Below are 19,482 nucleotides of genomic sequence, written 5' to 3'. Positions count from 1 at the left end.
GAGATTCTCCTCGGTGGCAGAGGCTAAATGCTACATAGCATCCATTCGTCCTGACGCTGAATCAGTCTCACGCGTCTGATGGGACGTTTAGTAAGAGACTATTATTACTTTTTTTTGTATTCTGCTTTCATGGACACTTTTTGTACATGCACTTTGGCCGCTCTGGTATTTGCAATGATAGTTTGAGCCTAGTGCTGATATTGCAATGAACATGAATGTACCTGCTACTGTTTACACTAGATGGGACCCAGGTACTTGGACTGTTCTGAATGCTGTTTGAACTGATTCCTTCTATGGGTTTTAACCCTTAAAGTGCATTCTATTTTGTTTTACTTGATCTCTGGGCCTTATTTTATTTATGTATGTTACTTGAGATCTATGTCAGTGCCTTATTGCCCCCTGCTATGCTTATATTGGTAGGCTGTTTACCTATCTATGGATGTTAGTATAATTGCTATTTTATGCATATATATATATATACACTTGAGTTTTTTGTTTTTTTGTTTGTTCACTTGATACTCTTCCGTGTTACAATGGGCTTCCCGCTTTTAGTATAGAGAACGGGACCCCGGAAGATAAGTTCTGCTGTTGAGCTTTGAGCTATAGCGCTCAGTCAGGGTTTGTATTTGCGATGCTCCGGGTATGGTCACATTTGGGTTTATGGGTTGTGTTTTGTTTATGGTTTGTCTATTTTTGCCTTCGCTTGTTTTTTTTGTACTGTTTTTTCCCCTTCCCCGGTCTTCTTCTTCCCCCCCACCACTCCTCTCCCCTCAGTCCTCGGGAAGCACAACGTTTTCAGACCACCTTCATTAGACTCCCCATATGACTAACAGTATGACGACTGCTGGCAGAAGTGTGCGCCTGATCTCCTGGAACACCAGAGGAATGAACAAAGCTATTAAAATTGGTAAGGTCTTGACTCGATTGCAACATCTTAAAGGGGACATTATATTTTTACAAGAAACACACCTTAAAACGTCTGACACCCTTCGCATCAAGCGGGCGTGGATGGGACATTACTTCCACTCAAGATTTTCTAGTAAAGCCAGAGGTGCTGCCATTATTATTCACAAGAGTGTGATGTTCGTACCAACAAATACTATTCTCGACAATAATGGCCGCTACGTCATAGTTTCAGGTGTCTTGCAGGGCATGCCTGTAATTTTGGTTTCTCTTTACGCACCCAACTGGGATGATGACCAATTCTTTATGAACCTTTTTGCTAAAATCCCGAACGCAGACAATCACCGCATAATCGTGGGTGGAGATTTTAACTTGATTCAAGATGTGCATCTCGACAGGTCATCCCTTAAACTTGGCACTCTCTCAAAATCCGCCAATGTAGTCTCAAATTATGCAGCACAATTAGGAATCTCAGACCCTTGGAGATTTAAAAACCCTCAAAGTAAAGCTTTCTCTTTTTTCTCACACGTCCACCACACATTTTCGCGAATAGATTTTTTTCTGCTTGATGACAGCTTGCTACACCTTGCCAGCGCGTGTCAATACCATCCTATAGCCACCTCAGATCACGCCCCTGTATCAATTGACATCCACTTCCCTCTTAGTGTTACTCCCGCTAAGTTGTAGAGGTTCAGTTCCCACCTGCTGTCAGATGACAAGTTTAAGGACTTTGTTAACTCTCAGATTCGTTTATATATCGAAATTAATGACACTGCTGACGTAAGTTGTGGAACAGTGTGGGAGGCTCTCAAAGCCTATGTTCGTGGGCAGGTTATATCGTATGTTTCCAAACTAAGAAAGGATGAAAGGGTTCGGCTGTCGGCAATTTTGGAAGAACTTCTCCGAATTGATGAAACGTATTCCTTCTCCCCCTCACCAACCTTATATAAAGAACGCATATTATTACATTTGGAACATGACCTTTTAATGATGAGCGTAGTGGAGAGAAAACTGAGGCAAACTAAGCAGCGCTTTTTTGAACAGGGGGACAAGGCTGGGAGGCTTCTGGCTCAACAGGCTCGGGCAGTTAACGCTTCCAGATTAATCCCCAAAGTAAAGTCGCCCGAAGGCAATTTAGTCTCTGACCCGATTGAAATAAACAAGTCTTTCTTTGAATTTTATAATAATTTGTACATTTCTGAATGCCCCACAATTGGCACAATAAACCCAAATCCTCTTGACTCCTTAACTTTCCCCCAAATTGACATAGTTAACGCAGGCGGAATGGGGGACCCCATTTCCACTTTAGAGATACAGGAAGCCATCAAATCTATGCAAAATGGGAAATCCCCTGGTCCGGACGGCTTCACAGTCGAATTCTACAAGGCATATTCGTCTCTTTTGGCCCCAATTCTAGCAAGGATGTATAATGATTCCCTTAAAGAAGGCAGATTACCTCAAACCCTGTCCATGGCATCCATCTCTCTACTATTGAAGAAGGATAAAGATCCTACTCTCTGTGGCAGCTACAGACCAATTTCTCTCCTAAATGTTGATTGTAAAATACTGGCTAAGATTTTGTCCCTCCGCCTCCAACTCGTGATACCTTCTATAGTTCCGCTTGACCAAACAGGCTTTATGATAGGGAGACACTCTTTCTTCAACACCAGGAGGCTACTTAATGTTATTTTCTCGCCCCCGTCCAATGTCCCCGAAGTCATAGTTTCACTCGATGCGGAAAAAGCTTTTGATAGGGTGGAGTGGAGCTACTTGTTCTTCATTTTAGAAAAATTTGGCTTTGACTCAAAATGTATTTCTTGGATTAAGCTTTTATATGCCTCACCTTCTGCATCGGTAAACACAAATGGCATTCAATCGTCTGCTTTCCCTCTCCAACGTGGGACACGCCAGGGCTGCCCGCTTTCTCCCCTATTGTTTAATTTAGCCATCGAGCCTCTAGCTATATGGCTCAAAGGCCATAATGGGTTTGAGGGCATCACTCGTCATGGTATAGTTCACAAACTTTCCCTTTACGCGGATGACCTTCTCCTATACGTCTCCAATCCTGTGTCCTCTCTCCCTCCTATATTGTCAATCCTTGAGCAGTTTGGTCGTTTATCAGGCTACGAATTAAATCTCCAAAAGAGCGAACTATTTTTTGTAAACCAATTGGCGAAGACACTCCCCCCAACCGCTTTTCCCTTTAATATTGCATCAGATGGCTTCAGATACTTGGGGGTGTCCATCACCAGCTCCTTTAAAGATCTGTTTCCCAAAAATGTTCAACCACTCTTAGCTAAATGCAAATTGGATCTATCTAGGTGGTCTTCCCTTCCCTTATCCCTTGTTGGCCGTGTCAATCTTATTAAAATGGTAATTCTGCTGAAATTCTTATATCTCTTCCAGCATATCCCAATTTACATCAATAAATCTTTTTTCACCAGTCTTGACAGTCAACTAAATGCGTTCATTTGGGATGATAAACCCGCCCGTCTTAAAAAATCAATTCTTCAGCTCCCCAAGTCGGAGGGTGGCTTGGCACTCCCGAACTTCCGTCACTACTACTGGGCCTCTAATATTAACCGACTCCTTTACTGGATTGGCCCCAAGACTCCTAACTCCAGCCCACCATGGGTTCACATGGAGATCTCCTCCTCCTCTAGCTCCTTACACTCTGTGATTTGCTCCCAACTTCCCGTAATGACGCACAAAATCTCAGTCAACCCAATTGTTACCAGTACTATTAAGATTTGGCTTCAATTCAGAAGGCAACATGGCTTACACAGAGCCTCAATCCTAGCTCCAATACTAAATAATCACTCATTCTCCCCATCCTGCTCGGACCCCACCTTCCGTATGTGGGCTGGTAACGGGCTTGTCACAATCAGTAATCTTTACAAGGATGGGGTTTTCTCTGACTTTGCATCCTTGTCAGCCAAATATCACCTGCCAAATAGTCATCTTTTCCGCTTCTTCCAAATTAGACATTTTGCTCAAAAGCAATTTCCCCATTTTCCCAACCGCCCCCCTGAGTCAGGAATTGACCAGTTTCTAACCCTTGATTGTGACCAAAAAAGGCTGGTATCTACTATTTATGGAAAACTTGCCTCGTTTGACCTAGCCTCTACTACATCTGTAAAAGAGTCCTGGGAGGGTGAGTTGGGTGTAGACATATCTGACAGTAAGTGGGGGAACATTCTTTGTTTGGTGCAAACCTCATCTATCTGTGCTAGGCACGGTCTAATGCAGTGTAAGGTGCTCCACAGGGCTCACTTTACCAATGCTAAACTAGCCAAAATATTTCCTCTTAGAAGCGATGCCTGTAACAGATGCAAGCAATCTCCTGCCAATCACACGCATATGTTTTGGTCATGCCCCAGCCTGAATGCATTCTGGTCTAGTATTTTCAAAACCCTTGAACAGGCCCTTAACACACCCATACCCCTTAACCCTCTAACTGCCTTGTTCGGCATCCCCCCAACACAGAACATGCCCACCACGACCCAGCGGGTCATCGCCTTCACAACCCTGCTGGCCAGGCGTTCCATTCTTCTGAAGTGGAAGCACGTTTCCCCGCCCACACATGACAGGTGGATACAGGAACTATTACAGTGTATTAATCTCGAAAAGATACGATTTTCACTTCAAGGATCCCTGACACTCTTTCATAAGACCTGGACTCCCTTACTACTGCTAATCAATGACCTGACAATCAACCCTGATGAGTTGTGAATGAACCCGGTGGGGGGGGGGGGGGAAGAGACCTTCACTTCCCCCTTTCCTTATCTCCCTAATATATCGACCATTGCTTTGTTTGTCTTCTCTGTTTCCTCATGTAATTTGCAGTACCATTATTTCCCTGGTATTTATTTTTACTGACTAATAACATGAAGAAGCATCTGTATTTTTATGTAGTTTTCAGTTATTGGTCTTCGTATTTCATGTCATTTTTATCCCCTTTTATTTTTTGTTATTGTTATTTTTTTTATGTTGGTGTTTTGTAACTTTTTGATTGATGTCTTGTTTATAATGTGATCATAGCCCATAGGGGTGAGGGTGAGCGAGGGTGGGGGGGTGGGGTAACTATTTAGTCTTCCTACAGACCATCTTCTCTACGTGTGTACCTAATGTATTGCAACTGTGATGTCTGTCAAAAAGCCAATAAAAAGATTTTGAAAAAAAAAAAAGAAAAGCCCAATAATTTATTTTCATAAAAAGTTTGAAATATCCCCTTTCTATTTCTCCTAATCTCACATGGCCACATGCACAGTCAAACAAGTTTGGTTTGCTGTAATTATTCACCCTGTCCTTTGGGTCATTAGGAGATCCCAACCCAACATGCCTCCAATGGAATGACAAACAGTCCTCACTTGTCCTCCAACAGGTTTAACGCTACTCATTGGACTTCTAGGTCTAGTTGTATGGAATACGTTGTAGAAGAGCATCCTGTATACATCTATTGTATATCTGTAAGTCTATGTCATGTGGTCATTTAGTATATTGCTTCATGTTCTGAGAAATAGAGGACACATTGGCACATTACAAATAGTCCCTGTGTTGGCATAAAGTATAATAATTGAAATTGAAGTTAAGAAAAGGTTTTCTCCACCTGTATCATGTCTGTTTTTAATTTCTGTAGTTGTTTTCAAGCCTGTTTTGATTGTTTCACCTAGCCTTATTACACTGAACAAAAATATAAATGCAACGCTTTTGTTTTTGCTCCCATTTTTCATGAGATGAACTCAAAGATCTAAAACATTTTCTATATACACAAAATAACAATTTCTCTCAAATATTGTTCACAAATCTGAAAACATCTGTGATAGTGAGCACTTCTCCTTTGCCGAGATAATCCATCCCGCCTCACAGGTGTGGCATATCAAGATGCTGATTAGACAGCATGATTATTGCACAGGTGTGCCTTAGGCTAGCCACAATAAAAGGCCACTCTGAAACGTGCAGTTTTGCTTTATTGGGGGGGTCTGGGGGGGTCCGAAAACCCTAGGGTTAAACCCTAACCCTAGCCCTAACCCTAACATGTCACCCATTGAGCATGTTTGGGATGCTCTGGATCGGCGTATACGACAGCGTGTTCCAGTTCCTGCCAATATCCAGCAACTTCGCACAGCCCCAGGGTCTGGGGGGGGTCCGAAAACCAGTCAGTATCTGGTGTGAGCCCCATTTGCCTCACGCAGTGCAACACATCTCCTTCGCATAGAGTTGATCAGGTGGTTGATTGTGGCCTGTGGAATGTTGGTGCACTCCTCTTCAATGGCTGTGCGAAGTTGCTGGATATTGGCAGGAACTGGAACACACCTGTGAGGTGGGATGGATTATCTCGGCAAAGGAGAAGTGCTCACTATCACAGATTTTTTCAGATTTGTGAACAATATTTAAGAGAAATGGTTATTTTGTGTATATAGAAAACGTTTTAGATCTTTGAGTTCATCTCATGAAAAATGGGAGCAAAAACAAAAGTGTTGCATTTATATTTTTGTTCAGTGTAGTTCCACCTGTTGGTTTTTGTTAAGTCAGAGTCCTTTTTGTAGTAGATCGCCAAGTTATGTTGTGACTGGACAAAGCCTTTAAATAAAGAATATCTGTGATCTGCAGTTAGATCCTTGCTCCGCTTTCTGTGAAAGATCTTTCAAAAGACAGGAGCAGATACTCTCAACAGAAACTGTCTTTATTTAAAGGCTTGGTCCAGAGGAGGCAAGTCAAATAGAACCCAACAGAGCAGAACCTCTCGATGTATGACAAACAAGAATCTGACTAAGACTTCACAACAAATAGGAGGTCAGGTGGTTCCAGGGCAAATGGGGGACAGGTGAAACTGGACCAGGACAGAAAATCAATGCTCAGTGGCACATGAAGCAAGTATGGCCTCTTATGCACGAACACCCCGGATCTTCCCTGGTTTATTCTTGCAAGCTTCCACATCCTTGGCGCCAATACAGCATGTGTTTTCATTAATCCCTGTCTACTGTTGCTTCTCATAAGACAAACCTCATGAAAATAGAAGTTGCTGCAAAATGCACCAGGATCAATAACATTGATTTATATTTATTGTCTTGTTTTTGACTCAATAGTTGTAACCATGGCGTCCCGGAGGAAGCAGCCCCAGGGACGTGGCATATCCTCTATATTTTCTTGCTGCTTTAAAGGTAGTGAACAACCAGAGATCACCTACTGTCATGACAACCCCAACAATGCTACTGTACTGGAGCCCACCCTGCCAATGCCCCCCCTTCCAGAGCTGGACTCTCTATTCACTGAGCTGGTGGTGAGTCAACGCTCCCAACACTGGGTGTTCTACTCTATGTGCATTCAAACATTGATCATTCATCCATCTCTCCTTTCTCCTGTCCCAGGATGAACTGGACCTCACAGCTGAAAACAGAGCCGCCATGTTTTCTTTGCCAGCAGAGAAAAAATGGCAGATCTACTGTGGCAAGAAGCTGGTAAGAAATGATTACTACCCATCAATCAATCAGTATTGGAAATGATGGGTATCGTGAGCCTTTAGCAGCTGCTTTCACTTAGTAGATGTTAAAGTTGCTCATCCTTACATTTACAAATCCCATCCTGGAAGTTTCATGTTCACATATTAATTGTAATTCTGTCAATTTTGGAGCAGCTGCAGCTTCCCATTTTCTATTCTTTTGATACAAGGGCTTATGAGCAACATAACACATGGATTTTACAGTACTATATGTAAGCATATCCGTGTGTGTGTGTGTGTGTGTGTGTGTGTGTGTGTGTGTGTGTGTGTGTGTGTGTGTGTGTGTGTGTGTGTGTGTGTGTGTGTGTGTGTGTGTGTGTGTGTGTGTGTGTGTGGTTGCAGGAGGCAGAGGAGAACGCCTCAACCAGATGGCCAGAGTATTATATTGACCAGCTCAGGTCCCTGGCTGCTGTGAGTTACACTCCCCTCTGTTTATCCATGACACAGGTAGAGAGCTTTGATTGAATACCACTCTTAACAAAATGTATAAAAAAACATTAAAAATATTCATTCAAAAGTTTATTTAAAAATATTTTCCACCAAGGCCGATGCCTGCTGTGAACCAACCAGAACGGCTTTATGGCTAGGCTCACTGGTCCATGTAATACGAGAGTAACTTCTTATCATACAATCCTTCATTTACTATGCCTTGAAGTCAAACATCGTCTATTAAAGCAGAAACCATATACATTCAAATACAATAAATATGCATCAGGCGATGTTAATGACAACAACAGTCAGTGGATTAGCTAGTGGCAGTTAGCTTGAGGAGACAGTATGCGTAACGATGGTGGGACACAAGCACCACAACACTTCCATCACTGAAACATATTAAGGCTGGTTTGCCTTCGCTAACTGTACGGAGGCTCAGTCACTGGTACATTTTTATATACAAAAGCCAAAGCCATGTTCGGGAAACTTCCATCCTACATCTGCTCCCTGATCTCACGGCGAATTGTAAGTAGCTACTGCCTGAGATCGGTCTCCCTTGAAAAAGAGATCAATGATCTCAATGGGATACACCTGGATAAATAAAGTTTTGAAATGAAATTAGCATACTTTTAACAAAGTCACTCTGGAAAAGAGTATAAAGTAGGAGAAGTAGTTTTTGCAATTCATTCTGGCTTTGTAAATAGAGAGTACGTCTTCAACGGGTATACACTGTGACGTCATTGGGCTCCTCTTGGGCTCTGGCCGGTTTAAAAAGCAAACTGGTTCTTAAAGGTGGGGTAAGTTTGAGAAACCAGCTCGAGTGCTCTAGAATTTGAAAATAGCCCCTCCTCCAACACACACGAACGCGCACATGACCAATGAGGGCACGAGATCAGTTTGTGCACAGATGGAAGGCTGACAGGCAGGTAGGCCATCCAGTTATTTTAGCCGGGCCGGCTAAAATGATTGGTCGTGCTTTTTACAGTACTACGGCTTCCACAGATGAACTTTTTTTATGGATTTATTGTCAAAGCATTTAATATATTCATTGCTATCGGGATGTTAAGAGCATTCCATGGAATACAACAAAAAGTGTATCTCGAGCCAGTTTCTCAAACTTACCGACCCCACCTTTAAGTGGTTCCCAAGTTGAACCAACTTTTAACCAAACTAGCCCCAGCATGGAACTAGAACAGAACTCAATTCAGTGGAAAAGGGGGACAAGTCCAGACTCATCCAGTCCTCTAACCTGATACAGCTTTACCAGAAGTGTCTCCATGATAGAGAGCTTTCTTTCTTATTTAAAGCTATCAGTAACAAGCGATGTCCCCTGTCAGGCACATGCTGTTTTTTTCAGGAAATGATTGCTGAGGTCCGGACGTCTGTGACCTCATATCATGCTACTGCCATCAGTATTGAACAGTATATTTAGCCCCATACATGCATTTGTCAGGTGTACAGTATCTCTTCATGAGCCTGCTTAACCCTTTAACTACCAGAACCAAGAAAGCATCTATGGAAAAATTATTTGTTTGCATTTTTTTATCAAATGGGACACAAATAACCACAAACAATTTTCTTTTTTTGACTGACCGCACAGTTTTGTGTTTATGAGCCTCTACCAACTGGTCGAGCTGGCCTTTTATGGTAAAAGTGCATTTTCAATAATAATCATACAGTACAGTATTTGTATGCATCAAACTCAAATAAAACACAAACTCAAATACATTTTTTCTTTTGTGGAAAATGAGCAATATATACAACCAGATACTCATAAAAGATAATCAATTATAATTGAAAAAAAAAAAGTAATGTTAAGTGTTTTTCATAATAAAAAAATAATCGCTCATCTTGGCCTAACAAGAAACCACTGGCCTAACAGCAAATGTCTATATCCTGTGTTGGCCTAACTTGCTCATCTGTGTGCAACTTTGGGCTGAATGCCATGCATGAAAAGTGCTATATAAATGATTATCACTCTTTCACTCTGAGACTCATAAGGCAGTACTAGATTTAGTAATATTACCATGAATATAGTTATTTATTTAACATATTTTTACTGGAAAACATCTCTGAAACTCTGTAAAAGTCATATTGCTAGCTTATCATAAAAGGCCAATTTGACCGATTGATTGGGCATATTTAAAAAAAAAAAATTACACCCTTGTTAAAACTTTTTTTGTGCATCAAGTTATCTAATTATGTTCACTCAGTGCTCTGACACTAAAATATGTCAAAAAGGATATGGTTACCTTACAAAAGTTGACCAAAAAGAGTGATTTCTTCAGCAGTGATTTTTAGCATGCCAACTTTCTCAGTGGAAGCTAGCTGAAGGGCTTTCTGTTCGAACCACAGTGACATCTAGAGGTTGTATTGTGCATAACATGTCAAACAAATGGTAGAGCTGGTTGAATCAGATGGAGTTAAACTTTTGAATTTTCTTTCAACAAGATATCAAGACACAAAATGTGCTCTACCAAATGGCGGTGCTGGCTGTTAAAGGGTTTTCTGATACTAGATTACTTTCTGAAGTACAACATGTCTTGCATAAAATCTGTACCATGGATGTATAAGCGACAATCTGCACAGATTTTGCCTTTTTTTGTACCACTGAACTATCAGTTAATTTGGTGGTAAGTCAAAACAAGTTCTGAAAAGTTGTAAGGCATTTTTTTGTTCAACACTTCCCTTACCAGAGGAAGACTCTGCTGTCACTGGAGGATGAGGAAGAACAGGGAAAACATAAAATCGCTGATGGTCTGAAGACGGCACTGAGGACACAGCCAATGAGGTACAAATCCAGCCCAAGTTATCCTAGAAAATGAACATGTCCTTAGTTTTTGTTACATTTTCTCACGTACTGCAGTGATATGTAGAATAACCCTAACAAGGCCATTCTGATTAATCTCCACCAGGTTCGTGACGCGGTTCATTGAGTTGGACGGCCTGTCTTGTATCCTGAATTTCCTCAAGTCGATGGACTATGAGACCACTAACTCTCAGATCCACACCTCACTGATCGGCTGCATCAAAGCTCTGATGAACAACTCTCAGGGCAGGGCTCATGTGCTCGGTCACTGTGAGAGCATCAACATCATCGCACAGAGTCTCACCACTGAAAGCATCAAAACCAAGGTACATGCAATGCACTCAATATCCCATATTGACAAAGTTAGAAGAAGTTGACATACTTTATTAATCCCACAGTGAGAAATTACATTTTCACAGTGTTGTTACATCAAACAGTACATCACACCTGAGAATACACTAATGTAAAAACTAGGGCTGTCAACCTGTTAAGCCCGAGAGACCCCGGTACTGGGGGCCTCCTGCAACATCTTGCAGGAAACAATGTCTGAGGGCATGTTCATTTAATAAACTATGAATGTTTTATATCCATGTAACGGAAAGAAACTCATCTAACTGATCATTTTAATTTTTTTTCCAAAAAAAACCCCACAATGCTAACGCTGAGCCTCTGAATTAGCAACGAGCGAAAAATGCTAACAGATGACTGCACCGAAATTCACTCACAAAACCTTATTATTTATCTTTGGTGCACATCTCAACCCATCGTTTCACCTCGTGAGGGGACACAGAATCGAGGGGTACCCTCACTATCACTCAATTATACGAACTCTCGGAGATAATAACAAGAACACACATCAAAACATATGGAGCTAGGTAGCTAGAAACGCTAACATGGCTCACCTCTGTTGTAGTCTGGTCAAAAGTGGTCTTCAATGGCATTAAAACGATAAAAACGATGCTGAAGTTAATCCATAGGTTAATCCAATGTGTCTGTGTCCCTTGGAAATGATTTCTGATAATCCATGAGCAATAAACCTGCTTATCGGTTTTGAGATGTCAGACATAGAGACAGCTTCACTCTGGAGCAAAACTGCGTGCGCGAAGCCCCCACCTTTTTGTTTTACTATGTTCAATCTGAATTTTCTTTAAAATAAAAAACATCTATATTGATTCTGACCTTTCTACATCCAACTCACAGGTTTATCATTACTTTGAGAAAAAAGATTATTAATTTAACCCTTTTAGAAGGGGAGATATCATTTGTTCTGGGAATGTCATTTTCGAGCCTGAGACCTGAAAAACAGGCTCAGGGTTAAACTGGTTAAAATAGTTAATCGCGATTAATCGCAAATTAATCGCACATTTTGTATCTGTTCTAAATGCACCTTAAAGGAATATTTTTCAAGTTTTTAATACTCTTATCAACATATGAGCGGACAAATATGCTTTATATAAATGTTTGTTTATTATCATTGGAACAATGACAAATATTCTCCTGAATATTTTCGATACAACCACCTGGAACCTCTCTCTCTCTCTCTTAGACTCTCTCCCAACCCTGTGTACTTCTTTGCACTGAGCCAGTTGCTCAAACAGACAAGCCTGTATACAGTCAAAGCATGAGACTGAAGTTCCCAATGTGGGTCAAAATAATGCGCTCCGATGTGCAGTCGACACGTTGGATGCGATCCGAATTATCTCGTGCAGTCCCTCGTCCTCCACAATGTTAATTTTCCTGCAAGCTGCAGCCACCGCCACCCATTTAGCTATCGCTGTTGAAAGCTTGCTGCTCGTAGAAGTGTCCAGGAGTCTCCCGGCAAACTTTCAAGTGTGGTCGGCCGCAAGCGAGCGGCAGGAGCAGCCCCTGTCAGCATGCGCTGTGTGCTTGGCTTGCTGTTTAAAACACCTTTTTTTGTATCCATATCTCTCCTCCCACCATCCAATTAACAACAACAACAACGTCAAGCCTTTGGGCTCTGAAACTACGGGGCGGGCCGAGGACACATGGACACATGCGTTAATCGCACCTAAAAAGAATTAGTGGCGTTAAAAAAAAATTGCATTAACGCGTTAACTTGACAACCCTAGTAAAAACGTGTGTCTTATTGAAAGGTGTCAGAACGAAGAGGCTGCCATGGTTAGAAGTAATAGGCGTTTTGGCAGTCTGCATGAACTACATTGGCTCTCCAGTTGCCAGTCCACACTGTAATTTTGTATGGTCCATGGGGGACTTGGACCAGTAACCATTATTTGACCTAGCCAAGTCCCTATTGACTGAGCTTCTATGGCTCTTAAACTTCAGATTACATGCTTCCCATTTCTCAAGGACACCTTTTATATAAAGTCTAAGAGTCGACAATACACCTAAGGAAGGAATCATGAATGATTGTTATAACATGTTATGCTAGATCATGCTTTTATCCAAAGACACTTACAGTAAATACACTTCTATACTGTTGACATCTAGATCTTTGATTGAAACCATGTCATGAGTCTCAGGACTTCAGACCTTCCAACAGGAAAATGAACAGATGAACAGCAAAGACAACACTGTGTTCTCATACAATGTTGGCCCTTTAAAATAATCATTCTGTAGTTAGTCATCATAACATTCTTTCTCCTTCTAATTTAATAGTTCCTGTTTGCTCTCTCTCCCTAGGTTGCGGTGTTAGAGATCCTTGGTGCAGTATGTTTGGTGCCAGGAGGCCATAAGAAAGTTCTAGAAGCCATGCTGCACTACCAGAAATTTGCCTCGGAGAGAACACGCTTTCAGGTCTGCTTTTGCTTTGTTTGTGTGTTTCATTTAATCTTCTGCAAGGGAATATGTTGGTGTGGAAAGAACAGATTCTGATTTATTTACGGGATGAGCCATTATGCAAGTTGGTTGCCTTATTTGGATCTGTTATAAAAGAGAAACACAAAGAAACATTACATTAGATTAAGGATTCATCCTAGGGACCCTAACAATAATAATAGTACATCAGATTGTGACAGAAAGTGAGGCCACATCCAGAGTTACCAAAAGTATGTTTTATGCAACTTGAATATCTTCTGCTCTGTGTGCAGACCTTGCTGAATGACTTAGATAGATCCACAGGCCGCTACAGAGATGAAGTGAACCTGAAGACGGCCATCATGTCCTTCATCAACGCTGTGCTCAGTCAGGGAGCAGGAGAGGTGAACAACCATCCACAAGTCTTTATTCTGCTGAGATCTAGACAGAACTAGAAAGTACTGTGTCTTTGAGTGATGTGTGTATCGTATGTGTCTCAATCAACATCTTCCCTTCCTCCACAAATGTTGTGTTTTCAGACCAGTCTGGAGTTCCGCATCCACTTGCGTTATGAGTTCCTGATGTTGGGCATTCAGCCGATCATTGACAAACTGCACTCCAATGACAACGCCATCCTGAACAGGTACATGAGGCACTCTTGAAGATGCCAGCATTTTAAAACATCAATACTGTATTGTAAAATTAACAAATACGTGAGAGGTCAGGGGAATATATTGGTACTTTGACAAACTTTGTTCCATTCCATTCTGTTTATGTTGTTTCCAGACATTTAGACTTCTTTGAGATGTTGCGGAATGAAGACGAGCTTCTGATGTCCAAACAGTTTGATGCTGTAAGTCATTTTAGACTGTCCAAATGTCTTTTTAGATTACTTAATGTAGCGCCGAAATCCTTGCTCTTGCTGTGGGGATAAAAAGACATAACACATTTCAGTTTTTAAACACTAAACACCATCTGTTATCATAATAGGAATTTAATTGAACATGTATTTTGCATTGCATTTATTTTTATGTCAAATAAATGTCAAAACATAGATTTGATATATGTTATAAAGAAACTGTGTTTTTCCTCAGGTCCATATAGAAACTAAAAGTGCCAGCCAGATGTTTGAGGTGATCAAGAGACATCTGAGCCACACTGAAGCGTACCCTCACCTGCTGTCTGCACTGCAGCACTGTCTCATGATGCCCTGTAAGACTGCCTGGCCACTTGTCCACAACTTACTAGTTTACCTTCCTTTTTAAATCACCATGAATCTGACGGTTTTCCCCTCTGTCTGCAGACAAGCAGAGCAGCACCACGCTCCAGTACTGGGTGCTGTTGGATCGGATAGTCCAGCAGCTGGTTCTGCAGACGGACAAAGGAGAAAACCCAGATTTCGCTCCACTGGAGGACTTCAACGTGAGAAACATTGTAAGCATGTAAGTTTCAGAGGGCTCTTCATTTGGGGTAGAAGCCTAGTGTGGTTTCAGGGATGAGTCATTGAACCCGGTAATGAGTTCGCATTATAGCATTTACGGTTCTCTCATCTGGAAGTCAATGGTTTTTTGAACATGTTTTTATTAGTTGCCTGAAATAAGGTCTGTGGTTAATACAAGTTTTAGAGATGTTCATGTATTGAACTAGGATATGACATATTTCAGTAAATACCTCACTGGTGAATGTCTGAATGTGTAAAGTGACTCAAAGAGACAACTAAACGTCATCACGCCCAACACGAGTCCGCCTTTAGCTTAGTGGTGGTGATGCACAGCCATGCTACTGTATTAAGTTTATAACCAAACGTTAGCTTTTTACTTATGGCATTGAATGCGCTTAGTAAATCATAAAAGTGGTGTTAATATGTGGAGATTGTCTTGTTGAGCGAAACAAGTGATTATCATAAAAGTGTTTTTCCCACCTATTTTCCTCAAGATTCCAAGATCCAGTCGTTAATTGTCAATGAGGTTACGTGTGTATGTTTGTCTATAGGCTCATCAAAGAGAGTGAGGTCAAACAATGGAAAGAACAAGCTGATAAAATGAGAAAAGGTAAACACACACACACACACACACACACACACACACACACACACACACACACACACACACACACACACACACACACACACACACACACACACACTCACTCACACAGTTTACAGAATGATCACAGACTGTATGTTCCCACACTCCCTTCCCTCCAGAGCATCAGAACCTTCAGCAGCGCTTTGAAAAGAGAGAGCGGGAGGTTGAGGCCAAGAATAAGGAGAAAGACGACATGATGGTGATGCTGAACAAGCTGAAAGACAAACTGGAGCGGGAGAGCAACGAGCACAAGCAAGCTCGACAACAAGTGGGAGACCTGTCTGCCCGGCTGCAGCAGCTCAGCTCTGTACGTGCACCCTGCTGCGATAAACGTGGTCTATTTGTGTTTATTGCTGTCAATAAATGTATAATCTATGATTATGGCATCTGTTCATAATGAATTCTCTTGTTAGACCTCCAGTGTGCCAGGAGGACCCCCCGTGGCCGATGCTGGTTCAGTTCCTCCTGCTCCTGTCCCGGCCCTGCCTGTTGCTCCACCTCCCCCCCCTCCACCTCCTCCTCCAGGAGGCCCACCAGGTTTTGGCATGGCTCCATTTGCCCCACCTCCTCCACCAGGAGCTCCACTAGGAACAGCCCAGAGGAAGAACATTCCTCGGCCATCCAACCCCCTGAAGTCCTTCAACTGGAGCAAACTGCCTGAGGTACTGCTGTTGCTATGGAGAGAGAGGGACTAACATAGTATTGGGTTTGGGATGTGTCCCAAATGTTCACTCATCAACTACAACTAATAGAAGTTCTATACAGAGGACTATCATTTGAGTTATGTGCACATTTAAAGAAAACACAATGGACACTAGGTATTGTACGTTACCGAAATCATTCAAATAAATTGGGCAACAACTCATGTATTCTGGGTCTCAGTCACGCTGCTCTCCTTGCGTTTGTCATAATTCCTCCTATACATTAAAAAAGCACCCCAACATTGCAGACTCAATTCATAGTGGACTATGTGCTTAGCATGAACTGATTTCAGCCTGGGTCTTTTCATGAAATTTGCCGACAGTAAGAAAAATATATGACATCCGACTGAGTGATGCCAATCAGCTTGTAGTCTCTGTAGGGGGTCAACAGCTGTGAAATGCTGCAGAAATCTCTACAGTGAGTTGTTAACTGGACTTTGAGTTAGGAGTATGATAAACTTGCATATTTGCTGTTGTTTCAGAGCCAGATAGAAGGAACCATATGGAAAGAGATGGATGATCTCAAGGTGTTTAAAGTTCTGGATCTAGAAGAGTTCCAGAAGACCTTCTCAGCCTACCAGAAACCTCAAGTATTACATGTAATGTATCACACTCAGTTTCTCTTTTGCCTTTTATTTTATGTGCATTAGGTATTTGTGTCATTAGCATATCAATCCTCCTATTCATAGATTTAGTTTCATTGTGTGACAGATATTGACACTACTCAGGTTGATTGCATGTGTTTGAAATGGAGAATACAGACACACTGAAAACAAACTTTTACTCGGAAGAAGACTTTTTTTGTATTCTAACCACTATTCTGTATTAGCAGAAGGATCATGAGGAGGACCAGTCCTTTGTGAGGAAAGTGAAGGAGCTGTCAGTAATTGACGGTCGACGAGCTCAGAACTGTAACATTCTGCTCTTACGGTCAGTGCATGTTCCATATGAATACGTTTGATCCAAAAAAATGTGCATGTTGAAAAGCTGTTATATAAATGTATGTTACAGACTGAAGCTGACCAATGAGGAGATCCGACATGCTGTCCTGTCCATGGACGAACAGGAAGACCTACCTAAAGACATGCTGGAGCAGGTGACCCATTACCACATCTTCTGAGTCACCTCCAGCCCAAGTATTGCTCCCAAAGCAGATTTCAAATGGTTATAATGACCACGGTAACAAGATGTTTAGAATCAGGATGCTGTTTCATTAAAGCATAAAAAAGGTTTTCCTTTGGAGGACTTTTATATTGATCCATATAAAAATGACCAATATAAAGAAGCAATGTGATTTTATACGGGGCAGATATGGCACAGGGGGTAAACACATGTCTACCAATCAGAGGGCCACCAGTCCCTGCAGTCAGGTGTCCTTGGGCAATAGATTTACTCCTGTATGTGTATGGATTTCAACTGGATTTCCAGCCACTATGATGCAGATTTCTAATTGTAACATTCCTATTTATTTACAGCTCAAACGTGGATCACAAATAAAACATAAATTAAATTAAATTAAATGCGCATTTAACTGTGTGTGTGTGTGTGTGTGTGTGTGTGTGTGTGTGTGTGTGTGTGTGTGTGTGTGTGTGTGTGTGTGTGTGTGTGTGTGTGTGTGTGTGTGTGTGTGTGTGTGTGTGTGTGTGTGTGTGTGTGTGTGTGTGTGTGTGTGTGTGTGTGTGTGTGTGTGAAGCTCCTGAAGTTCGTCCCTGAGAAGTGTGACATTGAGCTGTTGGAAGAACACAAGCATGAGCTGGATCGTATGGCCAAAGCAGACCGCTTCCTGTATGACATGAGCAGGTAAAACACACACACACACACACACACACACACACACACACACACACACACACACACACACACACACACACACACACACACACAAACACACAAGCCTGTATTTGTCAGTTAACTAAAGCATGACGGTGACAGACAGACTGTACACTTTGAGGATCCTGTCTGGAGGAAAAGCAGGTTGAAAGAGAGAGTAGTTACCTCAAGTAACAGTGTTATTAAGCTGCCAGTGTAAAATAAAACTGTCCCGAGTTGGTAAAAATTGTTAAGCACTATCTAAAATGCTTCACTTGTTCAAATAACTGAAGAAAAGCCACAGGAGCACCCTGTTCTGCTGCTTCCCCTCTGATGCTTACCAGGAAGTCTGCTGTTAAAAGTCATCACAAATGACTGTCACTTGGTTATGATTATCACAACCTGCAGTCGGTCGTCAGCTTTATGGAGCCAGGCAGAACAACTAAAGGCCAAAGATAGGCCCGCATCCTGTGTCACATGAGAGATTTTCTGGCTTTTCACATTGAACATTTTAACGGAAAACGACATCTTTATTCACAGAAGCAGGGTTAAGGCCGCTGATATGTGGTTCCCTTCTCAGTCCTAACTTATCTTGGTCTCTTACCCTTTGTCCCAACCAAAGCTTTTGTCATCGGCCTCGCTTTAAAAATAGCACAAAACGATATCCTCATCATCAGTACCCTCGGCAAGAAAGTGCTTCTTGCTTTAACCTATGTTCTTATAATCACACTTTTCTATGTGTCTGTATTAAAAAGAAAAGAGCGACATCATGTGGCCAAACAGCAAAACAACATAACCAGCTATTCCAGGCAGTGAATACAAATGTATACACACCTCGTAGGCTCGAGCAGCCAAAATAAAACATTTAGAGAAAAACATTAGAGGGCATTGTGTGACTATCTGTTGACAATTTGACATGTTCACACACAAACAACAAAATAGTTGTAGTTGGGTGGCTGTTGGGTCATCGGAGTCCACTCACAGTTTGGCTGTTTGATTCTGTCCTCTCCTAGCATCAACCACTATCAACAGAGACTGCAGTCCCTCTACTTCAAGAAGAAGTTTGCTGAAAGAGTGGCTGAGATCAAACCTAAAATCAAAGGTATTCCTTTCTGTCCAAAACTCAGTGAATTCATGGGTGCTGTTCTGTTCAGTTTGTTGTGTCCTGCTGAAGATATTATAAGATGTTAAAATACATGTTGACATTGTGTTCCAGCTCTGAGCATTGCGTCCCAGGAGGTGGTGAAGAGCGGGGCGCTGCTTCAGCTCCTGGAGGTGGTGCTGGCCTTTGGAAACTACATGAACAAAGGACAACGAGGAAACGCCTGGGGATTCAAAGTGTCCAGTCTCAACAAGATAGCCGACACCAAGTCCAGCATTGACAAGTACGGCTCATTTTCTGTTGACTTAATCCTTTTTCTGAGAAGAAATGTAGATGTTTGTTCGATTCGCTTTTCTTCTAGA

General features: G+C 41.8%; 1 protein-coding gene across 1 annotated transcript in view; it reads left to right on the top strand.

Moving 5' to 3' along the window:
* Window positions 1-19,482, top strand: part of LOC307046058 (disheveled-associated activator of morphogenesis 1-like) — a 31,675-nt gene that overhangs the window by 6,965 nt on the left and 5,228 nt on the right. The window contains exons 2-21 of the mRNA XM_079692201.1: window positions 6,993-7,186; window positions 7,275-7,364; window positions 7,748-7,816; window positions 10,534-10,628; window positions 10,753-10,972; window positions 13,308-13,421; window positions 13,715-13,825; window positions 13,961-14,064; window positions 14,208-14,274; window positions 14,516-14,633; window positions 14,725-14,863; window positions 15,414-15,472; window positions 15,628-15,815; window positions 15,922-16,170; window positions 16,692-16,808; window positions 17,039-17,139; window positions 17,221-17,305; window positions 17,903-18,009; window positions 19,032-19,120; window positions 19,235-19,403. Of these exons, the coding sequence (XP_079548327.1) occupies window positions 7,001-7,186; window positions 7,275-7,364; window positions 7,748-7,816; window positions 10,534-10,628; window positions 10,753-10,972; window positions 13,308-13,421; window positions 13,715-13,825; window positions 13,961-14,064; window positions 14,208-14,274; window positions 14,516-14,633; window positions 14,725-14,863; window positions 15,414-15,472; window positions 15,628-15,815; window positions 15,922-16,170; window positions 16,692-16,808; window positions 17,039-17,139; window positions 17,221-17,305; window positions 17,903-18,009; window positions 19,032-19,120; window positions 19,235-19,403 (2,477 nt within the window). The 5' untranslated portion in view covers window positions 6,993-7,000. The remainder of the gene's footprint in view (window positions 1-6,992; window positions 7,187-7,274; window positions 7,365-7,747; window positions 7,817-10,533; window positions 10,629-10,752; window positions 10,973-13,307; window positions 13,422-13,714; window positions 13,826-13,960; window positions 14,065-14,207; window positions 14,275-14,515; window positions 14,634-14,724; window positions 14,864-15,413; window positions 15,473-15,627; window positions 15,816-15,921; window positions 16,171-16,691; window positions 16,809-17,038; window positions 17,140-17,220; window positions 17,306-17,902; window positions 18,010-19,031; window positions 19,121-19,234; window positions 19,404-19,482) is intronic.

Source organism: Notothenia rossii (assembly GCF_949606895.1).
Source record: "Notothenia rossii genome assembly, chromosome: 7".
In the NCBI taxonomy this organism is placed as follows: Eukaryota; Metazoa; Chordata; class Actinopteri; order Perciformes; family Nototheniidae; genus Notothenia; species Notothenia rossii.
This window is presented reverse-complemented; position numbering and strand designations above follow the sequence as displayed.